This window comes from Camelus ferus, chromosome 18, assembly GCF_009834535.1.
Source record: "Camelus ferus isolate YT-003-E chromosome 18, BCGSAC_Cfer_1.0, whole genome shotgun sequence".
NCBI lineage: Eukaryota > Metazoa > Chordata > Mammalia > Artiodactyla > Camelidae > Camelus > Camelus ferus.
In genome coordinates, this window is record NC_045713.1 from 9,248,515 (window position 1) to 9,261,187 (window position 12,673).

At 61.8% G+C, this 12,673-nt stretch overlaps 1 protein-coding gene across 3 annotated transcripts in view; it reads right to left on the reverse strand.

Annotated features, from left to right (window-relative positions):
- Positions 1 to 12,673, reverse strand: part of SNX8 (sorting nexin 8) — a 35,052-nt gene that overhangs the window by 3,173 nt on the left and 19,206 nt on the right. For 2 of the 3 annotated variants that reach the window (XM_032459898.1, XM_032459896.1), the window contains exons 3-10: positions 12,189 to 12,306; positions 10,563 to 10,684; positions 8,662 to 8,742; positions 7,457 to 7,617; positions 6,828 to 6,960; positions 3,510 to 3,578; positions 2,325 to 2,474; positions 1,910 to 2,059 (exon numbers count right to left, since the gene is read on the reverse strand). In XM_032459898.1, coding sequence (XP_032315789.1) covers positions 1,910 to 2,059; positions 2,325 to 2,474; positions 3,510 to 3,578; positions 6,828 to 6,960; positions 7,457 to 7,617; positions 8,662 to 8,742; positions 10,563 to 10,684; positions 12,189 to 12,306 — 984 coding nt within the window. The remainder of the gene's footprint in view (positions 1 to 1,909; positions 2,060 to 2,324; positions 2,475 to 3,509; positions 3,579 to 6,827; positions 6,961 to 7,456; positions 7,618 to 8,661; positions 8,743 to 10,562; positions 10,685 to 12,188; positions 12,307 to 12,673) is intronic. The other variant, XM_032459897.1, reaches the window with a different exon arrangement.

Here is a 12,673-nt window from a genome sequence, read left to right on the forward strand (position 1 = left end):
GGAGGGAGGTGAGAGCAGGCACTGGGTGGCCAGGAGGAGGGGGCGGTGTCCCGGACCCCTGCTGAGGGCAGGGCAGCTCACGTGACAACAGAAGGCGGTGTGGTCCTGGGAATGCGTGGACGCAGCTGAGTCTGGGAGGTCGGGGCCCAGCAAGACCCCCACGGTGGGGAAGTCCAGGATCAAGTCAGGACACACCTCCACCCCTTCCGCTGTCACCCAACCCTCCCTGGTGTCCCCACTGGCCAGCGGACCTCCCTGAGGGGGCCAACCATCGCACAGTCTGACCTCCTCCCGCCCTGGCTGTACCTGCAGTTCCCCTGGCCACCCCAGTGCACTCCGGGGGCACCACAGACTCTGAGAAACGTTCGAGGGAGACAGAGTTTGTCACACAGTACACAGACCACTGCTGTGAAGCTGTCTAGAGCTAAGTACCTAACGAACAGAAGTGTTTAAAAAGTTACTCGGCCTGGGGGTGCCGCGAAAAGTGGCCGAGGCACTAAAAGCACCAGGAAAGTAAAGGAGTTTGTCTCAGGCCGTCAGCGTTCCTCCCATCATCTGGTGGTTCTTCCATCCCCAACCTGGGGTCCCACAAAGGCACAGATTCCTGAGTCCCAGCCCCACAGATTCTGGCTTCATCTGAGGTGGGATCCGTGCCCCGTGATCCGCATGCTGAACAGACCCCAGGAGGTTCCGGCACCTCTGGTTCTAGACCAGGGTCAGGACTGGTCCCAACCTGGTCAGTCACAACCGCCTCCCGACTGGATTTACAACCCCCACCTTCCGCCCCTTAGCCCACACGCCCAGCCACTGCCAGGGACCCTTCTGGACCTTGGGTCTGAGCTCGCTCCATGCACTGCTTGCTCACCAAAAGCTCACTGGCCCTCCAGGCAGAGCTGCCAGCTTCCCAGGCTACAGGCCTTCATCAGAGCAAGGGAAGCCTGTCCCCTCCAGCTGGCCAGCCTGCCGGGTCCCCACTGGTCTCCGCGGCCCCCAGTAACGGGGCCACTGAGCTGCAGCTGTGTGCCCCGCACAGCCAGGGCCTGGGAGGGAGACACTGCCAAGCGGCCCCTCACCCCCAAGTCCCCAAGCCAGCCTTGGAAGGCTGGGGGATGTGCTTTATGCCATTTTTCAGGTAGGAAAACTGGCCCCCGAGGTTCAACGGCCCAGCAGGGCTGTAAGAGCTCGCAGCTGCAGCACAGCTGGGAGCTCAGGCGGCTGGGACCTGGGGCTTAAGAATCCTGACCCTGAGCTCCCCACGCTGTGTCAAGGAGTCAGACGTGGCCCCCCGCAGACGTGTCCCTCGTAAGGAGTGCCTGTGCTCCCAGGGCCGAGAAGGAGTCCGGGACACAGGGCATCAGAGAACAGGAGGGTGTGGGAGTTGTGGCGAGGACACGGGCAGGGACCGCTCCCCAAGCCTCAGCTCGGCCGGACACAGCGTCCCAGGCGCCTGGAGACAGACACACGTGTCACTGAGCAGAGTGAGCAAAGAGCCAAAGCACAAGCTAGAGTGCGTGGTGGAGACGAGCGGGGCCAGGCTGTCACCACAGGGGCTCCGGGCAGTCACAGCACTTCTCAGGGGCTCAGCAGACCCTCTGGAGGAAGCTGACCGCAGTCTTCAGGGAGACACCCCGACTTCCGCAGACTGGTGCTCAGTCTCTTCTCTCCATTCCTGGGGGTTCTCTGTGCTTTGCCTCTTCTGGAACTCCTCCAGAAGCCAAGAAAGTCCTCCTTCATGGTCCTGCTCTGCGCCCCACCACCAGCTTCACAGTTACCGTCTACCCGGACGGGAACCGTGTTAAGCCCAGCTCACCCCACCTGCACGGATCTCCTAAGGGATCCTTCAAGGTGAGCAGCAGGGCCGCTGCAGCAAGAAAGGCACTGGACTGAATGCAGGCGAAGGGGGACCCACCTCCTTGTGCCCTTGGATCTGGGAGTTGACGAAGGCCCCGAGGATGTGGGAGGTGAGGGGCAGGTAGACGTGCACCAGCTGCGTCTCCTGGTGCAGGCAGTACAGGGAGAAGTAGTTCCGAAGCTCCATCGTCTGGATCACGCTCTCCTGCTGCAGAGCAAAGAGCCTCCCTGGCACCTGGCACGGTGACAGTGGGACCGCAGGCCACCTCCCTCCTGAGCGCCAGGCCCGGCCCGCCCCCCATGTCTGTCACAGCGGATTTGGCTACACCAGCTCGTCACTCGGTGCTCGGGCACCCGCGTCCTGGAAGCCCACGGGGACGAGCACAGGACGCCCAGGGGATGGCCCGGGTCCAGCCTGCAGGTGTGGGAAGGGCCCTGCCCAGCCCCCACGCGGACCCCGGGCACCGGCTCACCTCCACGATGCGAGACTCCAGCTGCTCCACCGACTCGGGCTCGCGGTTGTGCGCAGCAGCGCTCATCACCTGCCGCTTCATCAGGCTGTACTTGTGCAGCGCCCGCTGGTGCTTGTGCAGCACGCCCTTCTCGTGCCGCTCACACAGGTCCTGCGGGCGGGGGCGGGGGGTCAGCCCAGGGGCCGGGGCACCTGGACGGACTCACCGCCCGCGGCCTCCCCGTCGGGGCAGGACGGCTTTCCCGCCTTAGAAACAGCTCTCAGGCACCCACTCGCTCCACTCGGTGTTTACACGATGGAGCCGCCCAGGGCCCAACCGTGAGGGGGTCGCTGTGCAAATCGGCACCACAGCCGGAAACCCACGGGAAACCACAAGAAACAGGCTTCGCTTAAGAGGAAAACGGACAGTGCAGAGCGCTGGGGCAGCTCTGGGCCTCAGCAGCAAACACCAGACAGTCTCCAAAAGGAAGACACACTGACATTTTCCTGGAGGCCTGAAATAACCCTAATAGGAAATCCGTTGGGAATGTCAGCAGCAGAATCACAGGGCTGGGGGAGGGTTATGCTCAGCGGGAAAGCACGTGCTTAGCATGCATGAGGTCCTGGGTTCAATCCCCAGTCCCTCCACTAAAAAGTAAAATTAAAAACTACTTAAAAAATACATAAAGAAACTTAATCACCTCCCCCCCCACCCAAAAAAGAATCACAGGGCTGTGACTTCAGAAGCCACCTGGCTACCATCTCACTGGAGAGGAGTCCCTTCTAGAACCTTCCCCACCAGCGCTTGGGCAGCTCTCTGAGCTCAGCATGAAGGACTCTTGGGCCCCACAGGCAACCCACCCCACCCCTACACGGAGCTGAGGTCTGACGTCCCAGAGCCTCCACCCACTGGAGAGGCCGGCTCCCTCTCCTCGGGCCAGCCCCTTGGTATTTACCGAGAGCTGTTAAGAGTCACACTTACACACACGCTCACTCCTCTGCTCTCCCAGTGGGGAAGCCAGAGGCCATCCACACGCGTGCTGGAGCCCCAGGCTGCAGCTCCCCACAGAGCCCACCCAGAGGAGCCTGCAGAGGGCCCAGCTGCCCTCCGCCACCCTGGCTCCATTCCCCTCCAGTCACATCCTTGAAAGGTCACAGGATCCTTCTCGAAAGCTCTGTTCCTGATGGAGGAGCAGCCAAGACTCACTTTATAGGACTGAAGCAGATCCAGGAAGAGGTTCAGTTTCTCCACCACATCGTTCTCTTCCTGTTTGCCCTGGAAAACACGGGGTGGGCTGGCCAACACCGAGCACACCGGATCCGAGGCCTGGCCAGAGACACAGCCGCAGGCTCTGCAGGGACGCTCCACCCACACGACAGCCCGCCAGACATGAGGCCGAAGCCTCAGGCCCGGCAGGTGGCTGAGAATGAGGGTCAGCACCTGGTGGCCGCCCCCGACACAACCCGCAGCCTGGCGGCCCCGCAGACGACAGAGCCGCTGAAGCTGTGAGCCGTTAGAGGGGGAGGGGAGGGAGGGTGTGCGGGGAACGAGGGGTCATCTCGGCTTCAGTCAGAGGGAGAGAAGCCGGCCCAGGAGGAGGCCATGGGGAGAGCCTGCCGCTGTGGGGCTGAATGTGAAGCCGAGCTGCGCCAGGTGGACAAAGTCGTGCTGGTGCTTGGCTGACACGGGCGACGGGCCAGGCGGGTGCTCCTCCTGGGCCCCGCACACACCCCTGCACGCAGGTCAAAAGGGCACGGCGAGCCCAGGGCGTCACGGGGGCAACCCTGTTAGTGGAATGGGTGTTCCTGGTAATGACAAGTGAAGCCCTGCCCAGGGGTCACCCGTCACATGCCAAGGACATGAACGTGACAGGGGCTTCCAGTAGCGGGAGCTCAGGATCGCACGCACACACGGGCAAGTCGCGTGCACACAGCTGACCAACACAGACGCCGATGTTCACAGCTGCTCCCGGGCAGAAGGAGCCCGTGCCAAAGCCCTGGGCCCAGAGTCCACGCTCCGGAGAGGCAGGCACCTGCCCTTGGTTGTAATGGCAACAGTCAGCACTATGGTGCTTTCCCAGGAGCCCCGACTAGGCTAACTCTGTGGTCCTGGCCATTTGAGGCAGTGGGGAAGCTCTAGTGCCCTCACATTCCTCAGCCACCAACGTGCGTCAAGCACCTCTCTGGCGTGTTTGCTGAGCACCTGTCCCAGTGCTTGCTGAGCGCCTCTCTCCTGTGCAGCACCAGCTCCTTGGGGAAACCAAGCCCCTTCTGTAAACTCTAGAGCTCCAGCCACGGCAGAGGGTGGAAATCTCATCCCATAAACCGCCCATCAGACTTGGTGGGGAGGGTGCAGGCAGAGGGAGGCAGGAGACATGAAGGAAGGTCCAAGTTCAGTGGGGACACAAGCACTGGACGGGGAGCTGGGAGCCACCACTCAAGCTCTGCTACTTACGCAGGGGTCCCTGGGCCCTTCAGACCCGCTGGGCTTGGAGGCGGCTCGCCCCACTCAACCCCACACCCAGAGCCAAGGTTCTAGAAAACAAGGTGAAAAGGGGACAGTATCGGGCGTGCTGCAGGGCTTTAAGCTCAGAAAGGACAACGCCAGCTGGCCACAGGGGCCTGCTCCCCCCGACCAGGCCGGGGACACGGGAGCACGGAGGCTCCTCCCTGGTGTGCAGCAGGGGGTCCCCTGCTCCTGCCATTTGTACCAGGTTCCGTTTCTGGTCTGACGCCATTCAAGGCCCTAAACCACCAGCACAGCATGTGTGCCTTCACAGGAAGCACAAATCCTACCATCCCGTAAGACACAGCCCCACTGTGAGCCTCGCTTGTCTGGCTGGGACGCAGTCATCCGGGTCTCCTGACAGGGCTGCGGGGCACAGAACTGGGACACGCGAGGGCAGAACTAAGAGCCAGCCCTCGGATGCCTTCACCTGTACAGCAGGAGTGAAAGGGACCCCTCGCCGGGACGGACGGAAGGCCTGTCACTCATTCGTCTGATCCAGCTTCGTGTTAAAACTACTAATTTCACATCAGCATAAAGACCACCAAGGACAAGGAGGAATATTCGAGACACACGCTTCTGCAGACATGACACTGCAAAGCAGCACTCGTGAGGAATCTAAGGCTTGGGGCTGGGAGGAACCTCAAAACACAAACTGCAGCGTGTCAGATGCCTGACACCCCGTCTTCAAGGCAGAAACAGCACCCGACCTGATGCAGAAAAGACGCTGGAAACGACGCCAGGCTTCCCATCCCGCTGGGCGCACTCTCGGGGTTACCTGTCCAAGAGGGAGCCGTGAACCCAGGGTGCAGGGCTCTGCAACAGAGCGGCTGCATTCGTGTGTTTAACAGACTGAGCTCTGAGCACAGGGTCAAGGCTTAAACACAAAGGTTTTCAAGATCTAGTCCAGCCCCCTTGTTTCTAGTCACAGAGAAAAAGACGGGGAGCAGAGCAGCCTGAGCAAGGTCCCAGCACCAGACACGGGCCAGCCCCCTCCACCCGGCCAGTCCTCTGACACCAGGCTCTGGGTCCTCCCACCTTGGAGATGCAGGCGCCTCCCAGACCTGGAGGTGGGCCGGACCCAGCGCCAATGCCGAGACACCAACCCTGCCCTACGCTCAGCTTCTCAAGGGAACACACAGGCAGAGGGACCAGAGGGGAAGAAAACCCAAGGCCTTCCAGACCAGAGAGGTATCAGATTCCCTTTTCAGCACCAAGAGTCATCTCGCCCAGCACCTGAGGGCCCTGCCTGGAGCCTGAAAAGCCCCCAGTTCCACCGCCGCAGGTCGCCCGTGGCTGGGGGCCTGCAGCTGGTTACCAAGGAGCTTCGAGTCTGAGACGGACATCAAGGCCTCACAGTGACATCATTTTGAAGTATTTAAAACCACCTACCAGCAGCCTAAAGTCCATTTCCCCAAGAACAGGGAGCAAACGTCAAAATCATGGAGCAGTTTGGTAGCACAGAGCACCAGACAACCCTCCCCGAGGCGAGCGCTGCGTCTGCAGATGAATCCCCAGCCACCACCAGGAGTCTGCAGGTTTCTACAGGCGGCACCCGCCGGGCAGCAGAAGCCCCTGCGAGGCTGAGTGGGCACCCGGGGTGAGCGGCAGCGGGAGTCTCCCAGGCACCGGGAGCTCATTCGTTCTGATGAGTTGTCAAGTGGCCGAGTGCCAGCTGACTTGGGCGGAAAAACGGAAACTTCCTGGTCCACCCAGAAGCATCCTGGGACATCCAACACTGGATTTCAAGCACAGATCACGTCTTCTAATCTCAGCAAAGTCAACGCCCAAGAGACCAGAACCCAGTTGGTCTCTGTCATCGGTGCCCCTCTGAAGAGCGTAAGTAGCTCGTGGGACGCCACCCAGAACAGATGGGGACACGCGGTTCCGACCTGAGAGCAGCTGTCCACTCACTCGAGACTCCAAACTCCGACGGCCACCCCGGAAGGAGCCTCTCCCGTGTGCCAACGGGCCCAGGACGTTCTCGGAGCAGGTGCCACAGAGAACAGACCCACTCACCTGCTGCGCAGCCTTGTCGGCGAGCAGTGCAAATTCAACGGACAGGCCTCTCAGCGCCTGCTTGAGGGACCCCCACGTGCTGCTGCTCAGAGCGGCCCAGGAGGGGAGCGGCGTCGTGTCAGACCCTAAAGTGCTGAGCGGAAAGGAACACGGGGGGCGGAGACACTCAGACCTGGCGGCCGGCGGGCAGCCCACCTGACACGCCTCTGGCCAGACACGAGCCACTCAGGGTGGCCTGCGCGGCTCCGAGCCAGGCCCTGCTGCTCAGAGGGCGGGCCACAGCAGGCCTGGGAGCTCCCCCGCCAGGACCCGGAACCAACGCTGTCAACGAGGCCCCTGGGGACGTGTGCACAGTGGGCTTGGGACGCACAGTTCTAAGCGTGACCAGCCCTGGCGTCCTGTCCCGAGTCAGAGGAACCTTTTCTCAGATCCCACCCTGACAACGGGGAAAACCCAGACGTTCAGGATCCCACGCTGCTCTGCCTACGCCCTCCACCTTGTCTCTTCCAGACGCCATCTCCCGTCTCCCCGCACACTCCTTCCCTCTGTGGAGCTGGTCACTGCACTTTCCACTCCAAGCCCCTGACCGAAAGTCTAAAGACCCCTCCCCACCGAGCGGGGCCACCTGCCTCAGCTCCTTCCCGAACACGAGGAGGTCGGCAGCGCTGTCGATGGCCCGCGACACCATGCGCTCGGCCCGGTCACGAAGCTTGTAAAAGCTGTTGTAGACATTGCGGATCAGCTCCCGGCTGATGGCGAACTGAGCCTGGATGTCTGCCGGGAGGAAGTCCTGACGGGTGGGGAGGGAGGAGAACTCTGGTTACCAGAAGCGAAACGCCTTCAGAAAAGACGACCCAGTGGAGAGGGGGGCGACGCCACCAGCTGAGCAGGGAAATGAGCCCAGACCCCCAGGCCCCAGTCCCAGCCCAGCCCACAAGCCCGCTTCTCTCTAGCACCTGCCCTGGACCCTCCTTCTCATCCACAGAAGCAGCAGAAACGTCCACAGTACACACCACAAAGCGTGATCTTCACGCTCAAAACGGCGACGTGCAGGCCTGACTCCACGCACGGGGGCCTCTGACTGCCCTCGGCTGTTCCCGAGAGTAACTTCTCACCAGCTTCACCGCTACCTACCTACTGATGCTAACACTAACTACACAATGCTTGAAAACAGGCACCTTAGGGACTAAGGTGAAAACAAAAGCACATTTCTGCGGGGCAGCAGTGCAGCTCAGTGGTAGGGCGCAGGCTTAGCCTGCTCAAGGTCCTGGATTCACTCCCCAGCACCTCCGTAAAGTAATAAATAAATGAACCTAATCACCCTCCAAAAAACATGAATTGTTTTAACGCGTTTGTTTGGAGAAGGAGTGTAAGAAAGAATTGCTTTTATAAGAGCCACCAAATAGCTGCTTTCATTCTTCTGAGAAAAAGACCATATTAAATAGATTTTAAAATAAACCAGAACATCAATCCCCTGGAATCCAAAAAGCTGACGCCCACGCATGGGTCCATCTGAATCATGAAACACCTCGGGACGTGGGGCAGGAGCCTGGAGGGCCCTGCGGTCGGGGCTCAGCCACGTACGGGCCCTGCCGCTTAGACGCCTGGGGACCCTGGCGAGTGGCAGCCTGTCTGCACCTGTTTCCTCTTCTGTACGACGGGACTGGCACCTGTTGTGTTTCAGAGCGGTCTAAACCAGGGTTAAATGAGAAAAATGAGCGCTGCACCTTAGCCTGGGCCCTGGCATGTGGTGGGGGCAAGCTAAACATCACCAGCTATCGCCACAATTACTGCTCTGGCTCAGAGGAAGCGGTCATCCAGATCAGAACTCTACCTTGGCCCGAGCGGCCAGCTTACAATTCACGAACTCGTCTCCCACATACTGGGCGGACTCCTTCAGCTTGTTCTGCACATCCTGCAAAAGGGAGGGAGAAGCACGTGAGCCTCCACCCGCCGCAGAAAAGCCGGCGTCAGACCAACCAAGTCGCCAGGAAGCGGGATGCCGCCCTCCCCGAGAGAACAGCGTCTCCCTATGCAGGCTTTCACACAAGTGGTAATCTCTTCTCGTCTCCTGTTCCATTTTCCTCCCAGCGGCCTCAAGCTTGGGGTGGCGGGCTTTCCACAGACAGGAAGGCCCGAGGTCATGGCAGCACCGCCAGCTCCAGCTCCGGAGGGAAAACCTCTGCCCAGAAAAATGGGAACTCCAACTGCAGACCAGGGACACCAGTACTCCAGACAGACATCAGGGTGATTACGTCCTGGTAGGGCCACGTGGGGCGCAGAGGCGGAGGCTGAGGTCTCCTCCTTCCTATGGCTGGACCCGTGAGAACGGCGCCCTTGAGCCCGGGGAGAACGGGTGGGCAGAGGAAGGGCAGCACTCGGGGTCCCCAGCCCTGGCTCCCAGCCCTGCTCCCTGGAGGGAGGCTCCCTGGCAGCGCCATGCCCAGAGCTGAGGGCCCTACAGAGAGCGCGGGAAACCGAGGCAGAGAGCCTAACACGCAGCTGTGTAGGGTCAGGAGTTCCAGAATTTCAGGGATGCCTCAGAGAGTGTTTGTCCCAATTCTCTCATTTTACCAAAGAAGAAAACGGAGCTGGGGAGGCGCCGGGGACACCCTGCCTGCCGCCGCCGGCCCCCGCCTCCCTCCCCATCCTCGAGCCACGCCGAGCTCCCCCGTCCCACCACATTCCTCCACAGCCGTAAGGAGGGCTGTTCTATAGAAACCTGTCCACCCTAGGGTTCAAAAGACCCGTGCTCCCGGCTCAGAGGCAAGCATTCACTGAATGTCTGGAACGGCCTCGCCAAAGGGGCAGCGCCGGCAGGCAGCCCAGGCATCGCAGAGGGGGAGCCCACAGCCGGCTCTCGGGGTCAAAGGCCCTCGCAGCCTCCAGGAGCGGGGGGAAGGGACAGGCTCGTGCGGAGGCGGCCTCTGCGTCCTCCTGCGGCTGGGAGGTGGGAGCCGAGACCCCCCCCCCACCAGGTGCCTGCTCAGAAGGGGGTTTCCTCCAACAGCGGAGACAGGACATGCCTATCCCACCGTGGGGCATCCTCGTGGGCGCCCCCTCCACCCGCCCCCAAAAGGAGGGTCCCTCCGGGAAACCTCTCTGCCCACGAAGAGCTTAGCCCTGGGGACCCGGGGCCCCCAAGCAGCATCTTGCCCTCAGCTGGGCACAAGGGCTGTGCCTCGGCTTCCTGACTCGTGGACAGCCTGACAGCAGCCTGGAGAGGGGAAGCCACGGCTCTGACTTCTCACAGGAGCCAGGGCCGGGGCAGAGCTCCCTCCCAGGACACGCGTCCACCCCGCCGCTCCGCCAGGGAGAGTCAGCTGGTGCTCCCTGTGGTACCGAACCCAAGCCAGCCTGGCCTTTAAACACCTGTTCACATCTGGAGTCTCCAGCTCATCTGTAAACCTCCAAACCACGGAGCCGTCTGCGCATTACCCTCAAACCCTCGTGGCTGTGCTGAGGAACACCACTTCCTCCCGGACGCACAAAGCCCAGAGAGTCAGACCAGGGATCCCCCTTAGAGTCACACCCAACCTGTTCCCGGGGGAGAAAGTAAATCTTATTTACGGCGGCCCATATAGACAGAGTCCACCAGGGCACCCAAACCAGGGGATTGAGAGAGGGAGGAGGGGGAGACCACGAGACAAAAGCAAATTTCAGAAAGAAGACAGGAGCCGGGAGCCTCAGGCCCAGCACCCGGACCGCGCGGGCGGCCGCCCGGGAGGTACTCACGGGGCCGGTGAAGGACAGGAACAGCTTGAGGACGACGTCCTCGGAGAAGGGGGGGTGCCGGGCCACCAGGTTGATGAAGCGTTTCAGCGCTCTCCGCCGGGCCTCGATGAACTCCCTGTCGGCTGAAGGCAGAGCCCGGAGTGACCTCGCGGGCCAGGCCCGAACCCAGGGGGCCTCCCGCGCTGAGGCCTCAAAGCCATGTGGTCTGGCCGAGACAGACCCAGAGGCTGCAGGAGAAGGCGGGACAGAGCCCCCCCGCCCCGCCCCCTGCAAGCAGCCCTGGGCTGGGGCCCTGCCGGGAGCACCGAGGCACCCGCTGGTTTGCTCAGCAGCACCGGGCCCCTCGCCGCGGCGTCTCAATTGCGGGCTTCCATGACCCCGCCAACACCGCGCGCTACAAACAAGTGGGTCTGCGACCCTCGTACGGCCCCTCAGCCCAGCTCCCACTCACTCACTGCCACTCACCCTCTGCGTATGCTGACTGTGCAGTGAGGAGATTTAAACCTGACCACAGAGGAAAACAGTATTTAAAACACTGTCTTAAAACTACTGAAGAAAGAAAAGCCGGGTGAGGCCCCCTGCCCCTCAAGGCCGCCAGGAGCCCACCCACGGGGGCCGTGCCACCATAAAAGCCGGAACACGCGGTCAGGCCTCTCACGGCGGCTGCCAGCTCCCACACCCTGCCTGTCCTCAGTCAGCCCTGACGCCCGGGCTCCGTGAGCGCCTACCCCACTCCCGAAACATCTCTGGTCCTCCAGCCCTGACATCCCTCCGCCCTCCGGTGACACACTCTGCTCCGTGCGCGCATGTGGGGCGAGGAGACGGTCACAGCGCCCGAGTCTGAGCTGGCCAGGGAGCGGTGAGGGCAAAAGCTCTTCACGGTGGTTAGAAAATGGCAAAAACCCGACCTGCCGGCTCTGGGCACTTGCCTTCCCATTAGGTTTTATTTGGAATTTGAGACAAGAGCCGTGGGTGAGGATCAACGAGACCTGAGAGGAGGCTGCGGGCACCGCCCACTCCAGAAGCCCAGCAGAGACAGGCCAGCGCCACCCAGAGGCGCCCACGACCCCTCACCTAGCCCCAGGTAACTGCAGGGGAAGCAATGAAGGTCCAACAGCCATTTGCTAGTTTTTTATGTCGTTTGAGATGCAGATTAATCCCCGCTCACAGGCACTACCGCTCAGGGGCAGGAGACCGCCTAACCCGGGGGTGGTACCCACTGCTCAGGTTCACAGCACTCCCCGGCCCCCCACCAGAGCCCCAGGACGTCCCGGCCCTGCCCTCTGGGAAGGAGAGTGGGCTATACCCTTTCTCCCCTGCACAACAGGTGCCTCCCTCAGGTCAGTCACCAAGCAGGGGGTTCATGCAGGCCACGGGCAGCAGGTGATGTCAACCCCCCCCCACTCCCTGTAGCAGACCTGGGCTCTCAGCCACAGCCACAGCCACAGCCACACCCTGGGACAACCCCAGGCTAGCACGTCCCAGCAGCCCTGCTGCCACCCCCTCCCGTGGGGCAGAGGGCCCGGAAGAAGACCGGCCAGGAGTGGAGAGTGGCGTCCATCCTCGGCACCTGGGGTCGGAGGCCCCCACTTCCCTGCGCCCCCAGACTTTGGACCACCCGCTTACCTCCCAGCATCCTCTTGGGCGGGAGGGCCGGCACCATGCGGTACGGGAACTTCTGCAGCAGCATCTCGTGGAAGACCACGAAGTCGTTGTACCGCCGATACACGGACGACTGGAAGCGCTGCAGGGCAAAGGGCACCGAGCTCAGACCCGACGCCAGGGCCCCGCGGCTAACTGCTGCCCCGACCTTCTCTGCCAGCACCAGACAGACCTGGAGAGCCAACATCGCTGCCCTCCCCGTCTCCCCTCCCAGGCCTCTACCAACAGGAGAGGCCTGAGCTTCTCAATGCGTGGAAGCAGATGGCGAGCTCTGTGCAGCTCCGACTGCACACTTAGCTGCCCATTGCTTCAGATCTTCTGAAAGATACAAGCCTCTTTTTGGAGGTTTCAGTGCCACGGTGGCATCCGTCCGGTCCTTAGAAGGGAGCACAGAACCACCCCTGCAGGAGCGTCCCTAACATGCACTTTCAAATGACACGAACACGGCG